The 19,438-nt window shown below is 39.9% G+C and overlaps 1 protein-coding gene across 1 annotated transcript in view; it reads left to right on the plus strand.

Annotated features, from left to right (window-relative positions):
* The window catches only part of prox1a (prospero homeobox 1a), a 44,628-nt gene extending 25,711 nt beyond the window's left edge, over positions 1–18,917 (plus strand). The window contains exon 6 of the mRNA XM_079458587.1: positions 14,673–18,917. Coding sequence (XP_079314713.1) covers positions 14,673–14,858 — 186 coding nt within the window. The 3' untranslated portion in view covers positions 14,859–18,917. The remainder of the gene's footprint in view (positions 1–14,672) is intronic.
* Positions 18,918–19,438: the final 521 nt, after the last annotated feature.

Consider the following 19,438-nt stretch of genomic DNA (forward strand, 5'->3'; position numbering starts at 1 on the left):
CCCCTGTGCCTCCCGTACTCCAGGGGTAATGCGAACAAGGAATTTATCTTTTTTTTTGCCTGAAACACACTCATGCATCTGTCGGTTTGATGAGGCAAACAGGGGAGCAGCGCTTTAGGTCCAAGCGTCCTTGTCAAATACAATTTGCCTCGCTCACATTTACCGCTCAGCTCACTATCAATATCTGCCCACTGGGATTCTGGTCATTCAAACACTATCCTTACAACATCATCATCATTTAGCTGACGATTAGCAAAAATCCACCTTCCCCCGAGCCCCCCTTTTATTTTATATCAGGTCAAAGTCAAGGTTTATTGAAAATACAGGTGTAGAGAAAGCTGCGCACCACACCTTTGCAACCAGGAACATATTTAGAAGCATGATCCCTATTTTCATACATAAATGCGAGATTTGCATGGCTGTGGAAGAAAACGCAGGGCACCATGAATAAGACTGTTGTTGGTGGAGAAGTAGAACCGAGGGAGAGATTGTTTTGCATATCAAGAGCCACAAAGGCTGCACAGGTGTACAGGCAGGACAATCTGAAAGACTTTCCCAAATGCTTATTTTCCATGCAAGGAAAACTCGATCTTTAATGCAAATTTCAGAGAGAACGCCAGCCCGGTCGGTTCCCTTTTTTCCCTACCGCCTCGTCTAGCGTGTGACAATATACCACAGTAAGTACGTGCCTCAGAGAGAGGTTGTTTTTTTCACCTTTCGCGGTGCAGAGGGACACTTCATGCCGAGGGTTTTTGTACTAAATTTTCTCTTCTCCACCTGTCAGACTGCGAGGCATGAAATTGGAACCCTCGCCGATTCAGCAAGTCGCTCTTTCTGCCAAATTTAGCATCATCAAAGTTCCACCTTGCGAGCTCCTCGTGAATGAATATACCCTCTGTTGTGCTGATCGTTTGATGTTAATCTAGTCTGTCAATGTGCTTCCTTCTCCCTTCTTTTTGTCGTCAGGCCCGTCGTTTCTTTCTCTCCCTCGTTCGCTTTCCCCTTTCGAGCCGCCTTGTGTCTTTCATCCTCTTCGAGTTTACTCACCCCTTTCTTTCCCATTACCAACTTGGTAATGACATAATTGTCACATTCCTCATGGTGGGATGAGCAGAGGCCGTAATTAAAGGAGCTTCATTAATTGTCTTCAATGCACTTGTGTTGCGCTTGCTGTTTTCTTTCAAGTTGTTTATCCTTCATTCGACTCCTCCTCTAGTTGCGCTGTCTCAATATGCCATCATTTTTCTCCTAATTATCGCTCTGTTTTTCTTAGCCGGACAATGCGACGAATGAACACAATCGAGGCCATTTGCATAGACGGCCTGAGATTTCTAAAGCTTAAAAGTTTCCCAGAAAAGACAGGATCACCGCTTCCTCGTGTTGTCTCTCTCGGTCTCGGAAAGAGCTGCCAGCAAAATGGCAAGTGTTATATTTTAGCCGAGGGTGTTTGTGTGTGTACTAAGCAGACTTGATCACGCCTAACAGGTCTGGTTAACTGCTCTAAGGGAACATAATTTGATTATATTGCATAGCTCAATAAGCACAAGAGAAGGATATTTTCTTAAAGAAATTACAAATTTTAATCTTGTTCTCTCACGCTTCATGTCATTTCATGTCAAGTTGTTATACTCCTTTAATAACTTTACATTGTGCCTTATGAAGTTATACTATAGGGTTGTGTAAGACAAGTGTCAAAATGTATGTCCACTTTGCAAATTCAAACTGACATGTCTTATTTGATTACGTAAAAGCGTCAACGTATTTCTCCTTAGCACAAAAAAAGCAACATGAGCATGAGTAAATATAATTCAGTTTTTGTTTTTCGGACTCCTGTCCCTTTAAAATCTCCAAAAGTGGCAGAGCATTTAATATTAAAGTGCACAAAGAAAGGCGAACACCTGTCAAATCTCACCGCACAGTTAAGCATTGTTAGCCAAAGCGGCATTTCCTGGCCTTGTAATTGTGGCATCTGGTTCTCAGGAGCCGTCTTCACACTTACTGTATCACATCACAGGCACCATTGAAGAGTTGTAAGAGGGGTGGGGTCCACGGGCTCCGCTGGGATAAGGAGACATTTTTATGACAGCTCTGGGAAGGTCTCATCTTTCGCCCACAAAATAGTTCAAGGCTCTTCTGTCAAACCCCCCTGAGTGCCTCCCCCGACTTGCCCCAGACCCGCCTTGTCTTCGGTCCTTGTAGCCTCCTCCCATGAACCGGCTGAGGAGAACACAGAAGAGGCTCAGTCTCTCCTTCTCTTTCTTTGCTCCCTGTGATCTCTGAGCCTTTTTGAAAAAGTGTTGGTGGCCATATCCCCACAGCAGAACCAGACAGACCTCCTTTGACTTCAAGAGTTCTCGTACGGGTATCTTCAGGCTATCAGGTGTCCGTGGCTATTATCGTGATGGATGAAAGAAACGTTGGGACTTGAAGATTCTTTTTTGTTGTGTTTGTTTGTTTGCATATCTTTCACGCTCAGTAATTCGTTTTGTTTGCTTGCTTAAGATACAAGATATTGTTCTATAAATTAATTGAAGAGAGTGTTTCATTTTTGCACCATTTGTATAATGGCTTTGCAATTAAATAAATGATAACAATAATAATAAACAATGAATAAAAGCAATATTAATAATAATGCAAATGTTTTAAGCAGGTTTGTCTGCCTTTGTTTTGCAAACAAAAACCCCGCCCCCAATTTATTTTCATATGAACAGAGCAATGCTTTATTATTATCTCAGTGTTTACACTTTTACAAACAACAACCAAAACGCCCATTTGCCAACATTTTGAACGTGGCCAAACTCATTTCACTCGTCACCTCTAAAATGTCTACAAGACAAGCACAGCGTGTAAAAGAAGCAAAGTAAGACGCTCTGATCACACCCATTCTGCACCTCCAAAATGCTCAATTAGCCAACATCAACACGTCCCCCTTTTCTCTGGGTTTCTCTTCCCTTTTGTTTCCTCTCTCGTCCTCTCATTTGTGTCTTGTCCGTGCCTGGTGTGACCTACCCCAAAGGCCTTCATTATTAATTGTCCTTTGGAGACAGGGAAAAGTTCAAAGACTGTGCGGATGATCCCTTTACTGCGACCGTCTATTGTCTAACATTCATCTCCCTTTACCCTTGTTCCAGGAGTGTATTATCTCCCCTGCCTCATGAGAAAAGAAGGTTATCAATAAGCGTGTAGAGAGCTGCCATCATGACTGCCAGGAGGTCCTGGCCTCCCAAGTCCACACACAGCTCCCCCACGGAGGGCTAGTTTACTGTTGTTTATCTTTGCGCTGCTAGCTTGTGCCACACTACAGTATACATCTTAGGAAAGGGCTCTGGTTTCAGTTCTTCCTCTCTCTGACCTAACACTGACCTGCGCTGTGGTCTGCCAGCTCACGCTCCCATTATAACGCCACTCAATGCTGTGGACGGTGCTTAGAGATAGCGGTGGTCGTTTGAAGGCTACATTTTTAAATACTGTAGCATGGTGTAGTTTATTAACCAACTAGATTTACCGCTTTTTAATATCTTCACAAGTGAAAATCAAACTAAAGTACAAAAGTAATTTATTTCAAAACATTAAAACGTTTTGAACGAGGTTTCCCTCAAACAGATCTGAACATTGTAAACATCCCGCCCCCAAAAATCGGACTGCATTGGTTCAACCAGCATTGCATCAGCCAACTGGTCAAGATACATGAACAAGCAATATCTTGATCATAAATTCGTAAAAAAAATATATATTTTGATATATTTATAATTTATAATTTGTTTTTTATAATGCCAGGCTTGGGATTCCATAACCATCACAGTCAGGGCCATCATGCACCCATTTATTTTAAGGGGGAACAGTGTGCACAACACACAGAAACATGTCCTATGCATACAAATACTGTACAAACATTTATAGCAATATTATAGGGAATATCTTTTAAGCATATTCAAAACGTTACACAAATCCTTGCAAGACTTACATTTAAAACACTATCTGATTGATAAATTAATGTTCTTCCCAGTCATTTTTTTACATTTTTAAGGTAAACGCATCAGTCTGGTGTGGTTTGTATATCTTGTATACAATTTCGTGCTATAGTAGTTAAAGAGGCATTTTTTGCAAGGGAATCACAACAAAGCAGTTTATCACATTACATGTTGTCTGCAGATGTATACCTCACACACACTGTATATACTGCTACATCATATGTACATTTACATTTATATTTATGCATTTGGCAGACGCTTTTATCCAAAGCGACTCACGTTGCATTGTATTATACATTATTTTGTTTCTGACTACGTGCAATCCCCTGGGATCAAACCCATGACCATGGCGTTGCTAGCATCATTCTTAAACCACTGAGCCACAGTTATTTATTTTATCGTCAGTTGTTACATTTAATACACAAAAAATACACATTCAATAAGCAGAATTCAGAAAGTGATTTTGAGCAGCATTCTGTATGGAGCAAAAGTATTTCACCCCCTCGAATGAAAGTCCTGAATGAAATCAGAGCGAAGTCTCAAGACAAAGTCTGACTTGGTGCCCATTGTATGGCAAGCTCACATGCAGCTGGGATGGCACCCCATCACAATCAGTGTTTTGTGATGAACCCTGAGCCCGTCATGTGATATCAAGAGTCATGTGGTCAGATGATGTAGACTATTGTCTTCAAGGGCTCTTGGGTCACGATCATCTTCCTCTCTCTCATTAGATCATACTGTCTGATGGACTGAAACTGACAATGACAACACTTATTGTACAGTAAAAAAACGACACTGTTTTTAGAAGCTTTAGTGTAAAATATTTAGAATATTAAATCAGCAAACTACCAAAAAAAGAGCAGTAAAAAATGATACTTCACATATTTAAAAATGCTAATATTACATAATGATACAAATATAATTTGACATAATTAACAGTACTCTTCATCGGTTAAATAATGTGCTGTGAATATTTACAGCCTTATGCTGCATGTCCTCAGTGTTGAATCAATTCATCATTGGAGAGCTGATTGATAGGAGACTATAATGCATTTCCTCTTTCTTCACTACAGCTTCGCTATAAATGTCACGCTCGGCAGCTCGCTGTCACACTGAACTGTCCCCAGCCGAATGTAATAGAGCACTATGAAAACAAACTCCCTTCATATTAGCTCAGTTATTACCATGTCTCACGTCAGAAGAGCTCCTCTAATCTGGTTATAGGACGACACTTGGCTTCTGTTCCCATCGCGTCTGCTGACAGAATAAGCTTTCATACTTTTTATGTCTTTATTGAATGAACCATGATGGCCGTTTGGCTAATAATTTGAAATTGGACTGGCAGATGCTGTGTTCTTTACATTAATCGTGTTTCCCTGATACCTGCCGTTTAAGGAAATATCAGTTTCTTGTTATCAGGGTTTATTCCCATGTCTCTGTTGATGGGATCACAAGCAAGGTCTGTGTGATTTCTTCTCATGCTGCTCTTGTGGGAACTGAACTTCCTCAGCGGGTTGGTTAATCATTAGTGGAGGTGACCTGAGAACTCGACAGTACAACACATTATAGTCAATGGCCTTCACCGTACTTACCGAGGGACAGTATAATCTTCGTGCCATGAAACTTGCATTAAAGGAGACAAATATTCCTTTCGTAAACTACAAAAATACCAACGTCAACAAGGTGTTTTATCATTTCTGATGTTGCTTCCTACCTACTTGAACACCTTGTGGAATCTTACTGTTAACTATATTTACCTTTTTAAAGGGGTTGTTCACCCAAAAATTTTAATTCTGTCAACATTTTACACATCTTTTAGTCATTTTAAACTTGTATGGCATTCTTTCTCCTACTGTCCACAAAAGAGGAATTTTTTTGGTAACCTAATAACGGCGGTAAATATTGACTTTTTCGTGTCTGTATAATAGAAGTGAATATGTACCGCCGTTGTTCGGTTCCCAACATTCTTTAAAATATCTTCTTTTGTGTTCTGCAGAAGAAAGAAAGTCATGCAGGTTTGAAATGACAAGAGGGGGAGTAAATGGGTCAAGAATCACTTTAAATGCTTTGAAGCAATGTATATTGTAAAATGGACTACAATTAATATGTAAAAAAACTTATAATATCTATATATTTTAAATCATTTTAAATAAATAACATTAAATAGGGAGTTATTTTTACTCGGAATGTCTGGTGAATGCGGTTAAAAGGGACTCAATGCCAAACTGCTTAAGGCACACTATATCCTTTATTACTCAGAGAGAAAGAGATAGATATTAGATAAGTCTGTGTAGTGCTTTCAGGCGTTTGTGTTTCATCCTGGCAAAATGACTTATTAATGGTCACTAAGTTGTGTGACCCATCCCAACGGTCATAGTGGGCTTTCCAAGCCCTCCAGTCTTCAGTACCAGCCAAAGAAAACTACACATCAATTAGAGATAATGCCCCACAAGATTAAATATTCCCATCAAAATATAACTCACAATAAATTGTGACCTAAACTAACATGACGCAATGTGTTAGAACTTAGAAGATACTTTATGCCTAAATTACAATTTTGGACAACTAGATTTTGGAGCCGGAGATTTGACAGGGTGAGGTTACATTTGTGACAGCTTGTTCGGAGAAAAACACGGAAGAGTTTTATCACTTGGCACTTTATCGAAAGTGCGCCTGGTGTAATACGAGTTTGTCTTGACGGCATTTCAAACCTACTCAAAGAACACCATGTTGGAAAATAGCATCTAATGGGTATTTTTGTACCAAGTGCACAGCATGAACTTGACCGTGTCTCACCAACAAGCATCACATGCTTCCTGCCCTAAAGTGTGACATTGTGACGCTGAATATCTACTTTCTTTAATTGCCTCTCAGCTTTAAGTGCTGGCTGCCATGGGCTGGAATTTTGTTGTCATGAAGGGACCTGTGACAGAACATAAACAGGTCTTTAAGTAGTTTTCAAAAGGCCTGCAAGAACTCCTTCCTCTTAAAGATAAATTCCCGGTGTGGCACAAACTGAGAATCGAATAAACAACCTTTACGCAACGCTCTACCAATCGAGCTATGGCAACGCTACTACACGAGCTCCCGTTTTTTTTCTAAGAGCGTCCAGACTCTTTCCGTGTTCTCCCATGTCACCTTGCGTGCAGTCTGCTCAGTGACACCACCGGTGATTATGTCATTATTTTGCTCCAGGGGGTTCGAACACATCTGCAGCACTCGTGCGTGGCTCTTTCCAAACCCTGGCACATCTCCCACACGCCGCCCTGTCTGTCTCTCCCTCCCTCTTCTCTTCATTAGTCTCGGTGCCAGATCCTTTCTTCATCCAGACAAGAAAGACCCAACTCCAAGCTGCCTTTTCTCCTCCTCCTGCCTGCTCCCGTCCTGAGGCCATTCTGTCCTCCCTCTCCCTCCTCCTCCTCCTCCAGATGTCCCTCTTTCTCTCTCGCCCTCCCTCGAACGCTCTCTTCTTTCACGGGGTTCGACTGCAATTCGAGACAAATGACTTCATAACCTTTAGCCCAGGCAAGCTTGAACCCGGACCCTCCTCTAGGTCAGAGATCCGCTGCCCCTGAATTTGAAGTGCACATGTCGCTGTGGCTTTGTTAGCTTTAGTAAACATACTTATAAGATGGGGTTAATAGGATAGTTCACCCTATATGAAAGTTCTGTCATTATTTATTCACCCTCTTGTTGTGTTGAGCCCGTACGGCTTGTTGTTTTTTACTTTTAATGTAGCGCAAAAGAGAAATTCTGAAGGATGTTGAATATGAAATTAAATGCTGACCGTTTCATGCTTTTAAAAAGGACAAAAAACACCAGAAACGTGTGATAAAAGTAGTCCATGTGACTCATATTACAAGTTTAACAGTGTGTTATGAATAGACCAGAATTCACAATTATTTTGTGTTCTACTAAATGCAAAAAATCATGCCGTTTTGGAATGACATGACAGTGACTATGACATAATTTTCCTTTTGTGTGTACTGTTTCTTTAAAACGTTTTTATCCTTATAAAAGCAACTAGCCATAATCAGGGCTCTTGTTAATAAAGCTTGTTTCAATGTTGTCTTCAGTGAAAAACAAAACTCAGAATGACCTTATTTAAAGGTGAGAGCAAATATATCCCCGCACACACATTTTGTGCCAGCGTGCCTTGAGAAATGGGCATATGGTGCTTGCTCAAAGTTTTCTTAAGTATGAAAAATAGATTTCATCAAGGCCAATGCAGAATCAGCAGCGCCACGCGTATGTTTGTCCAGAGAAAGTGCGCCGTGCTTCAAGGTTGCCAGGACAATTTGTTAGGCTCAGTTGCATCACAGTGGCTTTTGAAAGAATCTTTATCAGAGAGGGAAACACGCAATCTGTTTGCTTGATTGACACGCTAGCCAAGAGTTTATCAAACGGCAAGGTTTTGCTTTCTGCACGCTATCGATTAGCTGGAGCCGAATGTCCAGCGTTCGGTTAAACGTTTCTTGTTCGACGGGATGTTGTTCTTTTGAAGTTCAGGCGGTGATAGAGAGAGAAAGCGAGAGGCAGTGGGTGGGTGGCTGGTGAGTGGGGTGGACTCTTATCCTTTCAGCCCCCTGGCCTTGAGACTTATTTGCTCTGTCAATCCATTATCTCCTGAAAAAACCAAACCTCCTGCTCTACACGTCTTTCTCCCTCTCAGAGTAAATCCTGAGTTTATTTTAGAATGGCTGGTTTGACGGTAAATTCAACAGTTACTTTATTTTAATATACTTTTGCTGCTGTCTTTCTGAAAACTCGTCTATCCATATTTCGTGATTTTTGTTTATTGGCATAAATTCTTATTATTAGTCACCCTTTATGTTTCACAGATATCTAACTAAAGAAAGGATTGAAACGTCTTTGTCAACTTTGACAACACAGTATTTGATCATTTAAAGTGATCATTTATTTGTTTTCTTATCTTGCGAATATGCACATTTGAGGTTTCGCAAGGACAGCAACTATATTAATTGTAATAATTTTATTTGTAGATTTACGTCCGTTTCATAAATTTAAAAGAACTATTCTTAGATATTTCTTTCCTCAAACAGTCTCTGAGAAATCGTATTGGGCAGCAGGTAAATTTATCACCTTTGACTCGATGCCTGAGCAAATACAAGCGACAGAAACAGAATCGCCAATATCACACGAGAGCCACAATGAAAAGGAAAGTAGACTCTTCCCCTATAATGATTAACTCTGGTGAGGAAACCAGAACCTTCCCCTCAAGCAAAAACTCCTGAGTTCTCAGTTCCCCACGCTGTGGCCTTCTGAGACACAAAAGTTTCACAGATCACGTCTTCATCTGCCGCGCTCTTCCATGAAATTTCCCACACATGCCCCTCCCTCCCCTGCCCATGCAGTCCTTGATTTGTATGGCAGTTATCAGGAGGTAAGTCTCTCCCCGATCAATATTTGCCCAACAAACAGATTAGATTTGGGAGCAGTTTGTTTAGAGGGTCCAAGTGCATGCACACAGGGGGGAATGAATTCTGGTTGAAGTACCGGGGACTGCATATCACAGCTCCTCTACACGTCTCCGGCCCCTCCTCTTTCACCTCTTGTCTTGTGTTTCTCAGTGGAGGGGCGATATAATATCCCTCTTTTCATAAGACGGTCTGCGTGTCCTCTCATCTTTGGCAACAGCAGAGCTGAAGATGCACTGCTGCCAGAAAACTGATCAAGCCGGAGGGCAGGAGACAGTCGCCAGTTACTGTTATTTGTAATGATACTTAAATGAAAAGAAACGTAATTGCAAACCTCATTCTTAAGTGGTTTTGGGTGATCCAGAGAGTGAAGAATAAGTATGGCTAATCCTAATTAGATTTTTGCTTTTATGAATCTATCAATTGTTTTAAAGGGATAGTACAACAAAACTGAAAATTCTTACATTATTGAAGGGATAGTTCACCCAAAAATTAAAATGATTTCATCATTCATTGACGTCATGTAATTCCAAACCTGTATGACTTTCTGTCTGTTACAGAACACAAAAGAAGATATTTGGAAAAATGTTGGTAACCAAACAATTTGGGACTCCATTGACTTCTATTGTATGGCCACAAAACTAATTGTGTTTCACAGAAGAAAAGTCAGATACAGGTTTTGAATGACATAATAAGTAATGAATAAGTAATGACACAATTTTTTTATGTCCTTCCAAGCCTGTTTGGTTTTCTTTCGACAATGCACCACATAAGAGATTGGCAGGATGTTTCCATACATTTACAAAATGACAAGAAAAGGAAACATCTGTCCCTCTTAAGTTTAACTTGTCTGACCTGAATATGCTTATGTATATTGAAATTGAAATGACATACAGTATAATGAAAACACTCACTAAAATTGATGTGTTTTTAGAGCTGTGACAGACAAGACCTAGTCTGTTTATCTTACAAACAAATGTGATGGGTTCCATTGATCTTGAATATTGCCAGTCGTATTGACTACCGTTTTATTGTTTGTGTCATTGACACCCTCTGGTTCTCCGTTCATTGGATGTAAAAGAGAAGCATCAAATTCTACTCAACTTCTCTTTTTGTTTTCCACAGAATAAACTCTTAACGGTTCGAAATGACATGGGCTAAATAAAGCACAAACTTTTCCTTTAATGGTTCAAGTTGTTGCTTGTGATATTAAGATATTAAAGCGACACATTACCACAGATCGCAAAGTGACAATCTCAACCCGGAACTGCTGTAAATAATGGAGTAATCACTTACGCTTTCACACTTTCACATCACCCACAGCCAAGAACCAAAACACCATGTGACAGCAGACACAAAACACGGCAACCGCCGTACACATAGCGTTTCCTTTATTAGCATTAATTTTCTCTGAGGGCTCAGCGGGCCATTTAAACCGAGCATTTTTCCTCTCAACTTGACTGAATCAGGAGTCCTAAAGAGAGCATATGAAATATTGATGTGGAATTGTCTGCCGTGCGATTCAGCTGTGTTTACCGCACAGCAGAGCGGCCTTAGAGGCTTAGCCCACACAATAGCCGTAACAAAAGAACAACAGCTGATCCGTGCACGGTGTGGAGGTGACAAAACAGTTAAAGCATGCTGCCGGCTATGGGCAAGCAGTCAGCAAATGTAGACAAAAGGGTTTGTGACAAGAATAACTCCCTCTCTCTCTCTCTTGCTCTCTATCTCACTGTGTCTTTCACTCCCTCTCTCTCTTTCCAAGGCAAGCAGTCAAGAGGATCCAAAATACCAATACCCTTTTCTCCTTGACATTGTCTTCTTCCCCAGTCAGCATTTTACTGCCCTTTTATGGTAAAAAAATGAGTTGGAGAAATTCCTCACAGGAATATTCTTAGCTATGCAGCACTCCTGGGCTTTACCCTACGCTAAAGTCAGAGACTACGCAAAGGAATCGCATTTTGATGCCCCAAAGAGAATATGGAAACCTTTTAGTAATGAAATCTTCACATTAGCAATAAACAGGTGCACACACCTGCATCACACAGAGAGGAGTGTTAGAAAGAGATCGAAGTCCCTTTGGAGACCACACAGAGCAGTTCTGGGAAATGATTTTGTCAGAGATGTTTGTTTTATCAGACATGAGGATGATCATGTTCACCCATTTGTTTGATTTTGATATGTTTCTCTGACTTAAAACCCAGAGGGCAGATATGACTGAAGCAGTCCGTGTGCCAATTTGACCTCAAAAGATTCATAGCGATTATTTGTGTTTTAAATGTGGGCTCTGTGAGACCCCAAACATGAGTAGTGTATCATTCTGCAAAACAGACATTTAAAGTTCTCTTATGATCATAAAGAAGTCTCATCTGGTTTTTGAGCTATTAAATTATTAGCACCTATTGTACTATTGCTCTTTTATGACATATGGCTTATTGCTCCATGAACTCTTTGTAAGTCGCTTTGGATAAAAGCGTCTGCTAAATGACTAAATGTAAATGTAAAACAGCCTCAGGGTTTCTCATACCCCAAGCAAAAGGTCTCAAAAAAGTGGAAAGAAAACAGAGGAGTGGGTCTGTTGTGAGACGGGGTGCTGGGGAGGTTGGATATCTATAACCTTTGTAATCCCCCCCACCCTCTCTTCTCTTTTTCTTTCTCACCCCCTCCATTCCATGTGACATTCATTCATCAGCCAAGTGCGTTTGGCAAGCCCTTCGCCTACGAGCGCCGTCCCAGTGACCACTAACCTTGGTATGTCCTGACGCTTGTGATGAGTATCTGCAGGACACAGAAGGCAAACAGGCTGCTATGTCAGGCCTTTATTGTGTACTGCCGAGGCTAGGGACAGTCAGCATAATCAAACAAATGACCCCTGAAGGCTGTGCCCCTTGGGGAGAGAAGAGAGAGAAGGAGACATAGTTCTGGCCAAAAGCACTTGGGCAGGGTTTTTTTTCTCGTCCCCTCCTTTCGTATGATCTTGCCCCAGGAGAAAAAAGGCAGAGGAGGGGGAGAAACTACTGTACTGGAGTGTACTGTACATAAAAATCTCACCCATTCGAGACGGATGTCAGATATGATACTCGATCAAGCCGTCAGCTACACACCAACGCATCGCACCATGTAGTTTTACTGCTCTTTATAAGTCGGGTATTTATAGCCACACTATCATTTAATGCTATATCACGACAAGAAGTCGAGCACTTATGATTGTGGCGGCGGAGTCAAACATCTTAAGCCAACTCACCGGTCAAGGCCTTCCAGACGAGGGTATGCATTTAATGACAGGATATTTAGCACAATTAATGGAAAAAAAAGGGAGCTGGGGATGGTGTGGGCCGCATGGATGAGATTCTTTGTCCAGACAACTGCTCACCTGGCAGGTTCTTTGAGGAGCAGTCAGGTGGTGATTGATGGCACCCATGCCAAACTAAGCGCTCATCCTCATCCACGGGAGAGGTCTGCGTTGATAAAACCTTGCAGGGGATATTCTGTAATATTTTGTCGTGCCATTTTTTTAAGTTAGCACGTCTAAACGCCGCGGTTTACGCTGCGACAGAGAACGCTGCAAATTTATTTTAATGGTGACTTTTCGCATATCGTAAGGACGTAGAGAAAAAACGCAGAGTTTGCAAAAGTGACATTTCGCAGCATATTACTGCTGTCCTTCTGAAACCTTGTATCTCCATATTTCGTGGGGGGTTTTTTGTGCCATAAATCATTATTATTAGTCACCGATGATGTCAATGGGTCTTTCAAATATCTGACCGATAAAAAGTAGGGCTTATCAACTTTAACAACACAGTAGTTAATCATGTCAAAAGTACAGCGTTTTTTCCATTTCCTGAAAACAGCTAATTTGTCGTAAGAAGAACAACTATAAACATATTTGGCAAACATACAATGCTTTCATAAATCCATGTGCATTAAACACATCGTCTGCTCTCCTATTTACCTAAACATTAACATTGGTAGATGTTTTTGTTCCTTATTTGGTCCTCAACCGTTTTCTTTTTTGTTGTTGTTGTTTTTTTCGCCTGCATGCTACTTCCCCATCTGTGTTTGACCGCGTGGGTGTTAGCGAGCGTGTGTGTGGCACAGTATGCACCATGTCTGGGAAGCGTCTTGTCTAGCTGTAGGGGAGGTGACTTAGTTCTTTGCCTGGCTAATCATCTCCATAGTGTTAGCGGAGAGCGACTGTCACTGGTGCTAAAGAGATCACAGGGCCAGTCTACAGTTCGCCCCCGGTCTTGGCCCTCTCGCACGAACAACAGACTCTCTGTGGCTCATGCTGGAGAGGATGTATTCTGGTTGTAGGAAGCAAACTCCTTGGTTGTGTCCTTCTGGCTGTTATTGTTGTTGTTGAAAAAGCGCCGCTGTGGGGTTTAGAGGTACAGACCTTGTGCAAAAGCACTTACGGACACTATAGGCAGCCTAATGTAGCCCATATTCTATACATTTAAGTACATCCTTGAATTCCTTCTCCTATGAAGTGTTATGGCTCAAACTATATTTCAGTGCGCAAGCAATAAAACCGTTTGTCAGTAAAAGTTGATTGCAGTAATGTTTTATTGGCCACTGTCAGCGGCAAGATCATCTTCTTCCTTGCAGAAGTGGAAGCGTATTGAAACAAAGACATTTTATGAGACTTTGCTTACAGTCTTATGTCAAATAAGGGGAAGTCAACAAATTATGTTTCGTTCCCTCTAGGAAGTAATCTCGAAAAGAGGAACGGCTCAAGTAATGTTTAACCCAATTAGTTCCTCTTGGTTACAACCCCATGAAGTTCTGAAATCCAACCGCTGCGTGTGATGGTTTGCCTAAGTTAATGAAAAATGCTTTGTTTCTTGTTAAATGTAAAATAAATGTTTTAGTCAAGTCTTACAATGTAATTGTTAGACAAACCACACAATGATAATTGAAATAAATTTATTTTTATGATGAGTGGTGAAGTGTACCACCCCACAGCACGTATTCAGGTAAGCTCCGCCATAACGTGTTACAGCAGCTGAAACAAAAAGGATTCATGTAGGGATGATGTTTGGGGCTTTTCTGCACGTCCCTTTGGACTTGGCAGCCTACACGGATACTGGCAGAAGGGCTTTGGGTTTGTGAAATGTCTGCATCCCGGTCTCTTCTGATCCTCTGCGCAAACCCTCATTTGACCCTTTTCTTTAGTTTTCTTGTGTTTTCTTCCTTGAATCAGAGACTTGGGATTGAAACATAATCCGTTTATTAATGTCATTGTCTCCTTGTGTATCAGCAGGTTCCGGAGCGATTCCTGGAAGTGGCACAGATCACATTACGGGAGTTTTTCAATGCCATTGTGGCAGGCAAAGATGTTGATCCTTCCTGGAAGAAGGCCATATACAAGGTCATCTGCAAGCTGGACAGCGAGGTCCCGGAGATTTTCAAATCGCCCAATTGTCTGCAGGAGCTTCTTCATGAGTAGTGATTTCAATTGCTTACCAAGTATAAGCCCCTCTTTTCCTGAATCTTTATGAAGAGGTAGCATTCCTATTTTTAAACCCCAGCTACTTTTGAATGACTTAGCTGTTAATTTTCTTTTGTTTTTTGGGGGGGGGAGTCTATCAAATTGATTGTTTTGACTATATTCGATCCCCCTTCTATCCTTGCCTTTGATATGGGCATTACAATGTTAACCACATGATGGTTAACAAACAGAACTGACGCCCTGATTTTTTTCTCTTTTATTGGTCGTTTTGTTGAGGGCTTTGTTTTACCCTAGGATGTTTGCCATGTGTGATGGTTTTACTATTGCTGAATAAGACTTGCATTTGTAGCTTGTATAGATGTCATTATTATTTATGATTAATATAATTATTACCATTAATGTTATTAATGCTTGCTGCAAAAAAAGAAGGAAAAACTAAAAATCGACATGTGATATTCTTGTTTCTCATGGCAATGCTACATAAAATAAATTATTCTTTGGACAAAAAATAATACTAATAAAAAGGGGTATACATTTTCTATGTGGGGAAATTCATATATATGATATAAATATATATTATATTTGTTGTTATTCTTGAAAGAAACACCATTAAGTGTTTTTTTTTGTTTTTTGTTTAACATTCAAGCCATTCTGTCTTGGCTAGGGTCCAATGTTCTTGTGTTTTGTGTCCACATTGATAGCACTGGCTCTAGGGAGGGAGGCCTAGTCGTAGGTTTTTCCTTGACAGAGCAGCCTCTCCTGTAACTAAGCAACATGGCCATTTCATACTGGGGCAAGCCAGTGCGGCACAAAAATATGGATGCCTTCCCACTGAGAAACCATTCTCGCTCATAAAAAGCACACTGTCAAAATTGCTAACATAAACACTCGCGCATACAACCAAATACCAAAATACACATCCCTCCCATGCATATAACACTCAGAATTGTTGGGGTTCTTTTTCTCAACACGCTAGCCGGGAACACCTCTATAATTGGACTGTAAATTCTGTAGATGATCTTGAATTTGGTGTGCACAATACAGTGAATAATTTGAGCGTTGGCACAAACTGAAACTTTCTTTCTACTTACTGGATTGTAAATAATTTGTTAGAAATGTACAGGTTTGCTTAATATTCACAATCATGAATGAAGCTATGGCAGTGTACAGTTTATCAGTAGTCAAATGTTCATGTTCAGAGTTTCATGCTAGAGAGACTTCGTTTGAGGAGTTGTACATTTATATGATATAAATTTACACTAGTAAATAATGTCCATGATATGTCCCTAATAGCAAAGAAAAACAGTTTGTCAAAACAGTGTCCGCTAAAGAAAATGAAGCCTTTAGACACAGAAATAAGAGTTGGCTGTAGAGGGCAAGAGACGGACATGTGATCTGCTCTGGAAGAACCCGTGCCGTTTGCATTGGGCAAATCCAGCTGATGAATTGAAACGCAGGCCGGCAATTATTGTCAGCACAATGCCTTAAAAAACCTGCTGACTTCTAGATTAATGGGCACAAAAGAGCATGAGGTGCTGTCATACTGTCGCCAGGGCTGGCATCATCCACAGCCCCCGGACTAGCAAAAACGGCAAGCTTTTCACTATGCATTGTTAAGAAGAGGAAAACAAATCCTAAACAATGTTAGGAGTTGATCAAAGGAAATGTTTGACCCTGTTCAATTCTCAAGTCTCTTTTACGTGCTTTTACGAGATGAATAAACAGTTCTTTAAACTTGTAAGAGATTTTGTGTGTGTGGTAGTGAGAGGCACTATTCTTTTTTATGACATTTTGCAACATTTCTTAGCCGGTTGTGTCATGGGAGATTTCAAGTTATGCATGAAGTGTTGCTTAGTTATATTCGGCTGATGCTGAGTAAACCCCTGTACAAGCAGGCGTTGTGTATACTTTACACACTTAATGAAGCTCATAATTGCCTGTACCTGGATAACACCAGCTTTTCATTCAAATTGTTATAAATAAATAAAACACATAATGTTACTAAAACAATACAGTTTATGTAGTGACATAGGTCACTATAAAAGGTCACCTTTAGCACAACTTGAAATTAAGCGTTATATTTTTCTTATTTGAAACAAAATGCACTCAGCAAGCTTTTGGAAAATAAAAGAACTTACTTTCATGGCCCCACTGTGTACCCAATTTCATTGGATGTTTAATTCTTGTTAGACTTTTAACACGGCACAGAGGCGGTGTGCAGAATAGGCGTGAGTGTGTGAGAGCGAGTGTTCGGTTTTGCATGTTTGCATTGTGTGTGTGAATACACAAATGATAGGATGTTAGTTTTAGATCCCATAAGAAGTTGATTTTTTTCTCTTATTTATTGTTTCTCTTTATTGTTTTGTTTTATTTGTATTTATCACTGTACTACATTATTAACCAGAGGCAGGTTACATTCAACATCTCAACTCTTTGTCTTGATGTAATTGCTACTGTATTTTTAGAAGTGTTATGATATTTTAAATGTTTTGAAGTTTGGTTGACTGTCAGTCTGATGGTTTATTCATATTTTGCTCCCCTTCTTCTCAGCTCTACTTCAGGGTTGCGTCAATATATTAATTTGCTAACGAAAATTAGACGGATCTGTTGTCACACATGGTAATTTGCTGTGTTGCTATATTTTAGTCTAAAATCCTACAGTAAATGTTGCAGTGTGCATTTCGCCCTCCATTAAGGTCAATTGTTCTGGAAACCCTACTCACCAGCTCTCTGAAAAAACTTCATTTTATTTAGGTTGAGGTATATAGTACACAATCATCTCAGCGTTGGTCATTTATCATCATTTTAGCTGTTTGGATGAAATTGAAAATCCGTCATGTGATCACAAATCTGTAAAGATATGAATCAATTGCCAAACATGGGTTGGGACTGTTTTTTATTACACTGAAAGAGAAATTACGAAGAGAAAGGAAGACACTTTGTATATGACTATATTTCTGGGATGGGAACACTTATTTGTATCGAATGCAATGTGTTGTACAAGAATCTAGACTCTTTGTAGATTTGATGCTGTATTTATGAGGTGTGTGCTCTCTGTAGGGTTCTGAACATGGTTTCACTGGCTTAAACATGTGTGTAAATACAGACAAAAAATGAAACACTGCCTTTCTATGATTTAGCAATATGGTGTAAATAGCATTGTTATGCTTTTTTGTATGAGATGATTCTTTGATTCTAGTATAATTCCAGCTGAAACTGTTACGATTTTTTGCCTACATTTTGAAGGATACTCACAATGGTTTATTTGATCTGTACACATACATTGTCAGCAGAATAACATTATGGATTTTGTTGTCAATTTGTCATGCAGAAGTTTCATAATTTATTGGTTTAATTTATCATAATTTATTTGGTGATTGTGTACAATTTTGGTATTTCTGGGGATGTGTTGTAATATTATTTGGTAGAATGACACAACATAACACCCTCCTAAGGTCCTTAACTCTGTAGAGACATAAAGAGACACTTATGTCCAGGTAGCCATTGTAATTTCAGACACTATAGTCAAAGACACTTGATGATGAAAAAAAGACACAAAAATGAGATGAAAAGAAAAAAGTACGACAAAACTTTTCATCTCTTGTTTGGAAGGTGAAACAAATGTGTGTTTTGAAGTTTCTATTTCTAGTCACTTAATCAGACTTTTACCTTTTGCTTTTTACCACCAACAATACAGTAGTCAAAGTGCCTCGTGTGCCTTCCATCTCCTCGGAAACTGAATGTATGTGCAGTATATATGCAAGCTTGTGCAAAATAAAATCCAAGTCCTAGATCAGGTGTTTCCTTTTGCCGTTTGTTAACATTTAGGTCAGCATGTTATATTTGGAAGATTCACAGCAACAAAATGTATCCAAATTGACTGAATTTGTTTCCTATGATGCTGGAAGGAATCACTAGATTGTCTTGCTATATCTCATTGGTGATTTGCTTTTTAATAAACATATAGCCTATAGTAGTGGTCAAAACTAATGTCAGAAAGGCTGAAAATATGTTTTTTAAACGCAAAACTCACAGGAAATAAAGCACATTGCCTACAATTTTAGTATTTTTGGTGATCTGAGTCATCCATAAGCTTTACACGTGCAATTTCTATGAACCCTCATTTCCTACAAAAGCTAAGCTAGGTATGTTATACTCCAAGCACAACACGCAGCATGCACACAACATTATTAAATATATTATTTGTGAACAAAGGGTGAGGTCGTAAGTTTTCCCAAGTTAAACGTCAGTTTTGGCTACTATTGTAGCATTGATAATTACATTGCATTACAACAACATAGATATTCAATAGCACATGGTGGCTTATCATATGTTCCGGACTTTTTTCATTCCAACTCAAGCCCGTTATTTGTTTATTTGCTTTCCTTGATTCGGGCTTCATAGACTCACTAGCCGACGTTCACTTCATCAGACATCACTGCAGTCGCTTCTCTATTAAGTCGTCTTCGACAAAAGACCAGAATGGTGTCATTTTCCACGTGCTTAAAATCGACTGTCTAAAGGCTGGATTTAAAAAATGCTTGAAATACGCACGTCGACGTCCGATCTTAATTGCA

Source organism: Barbatula barbatula, assembly GCF_947034865.1.
Source record: "Barbatula barbatula genome assembly, chromosome: 6".
In the NCBI taxonomy this organism is placed as follows: domain Eukaryota; kingdom Metazoa; phylum Chordata; class Actinopteri; order Cypriniformes; family Nemacheilidae; genus Barbatula; species Barbatula barbatula.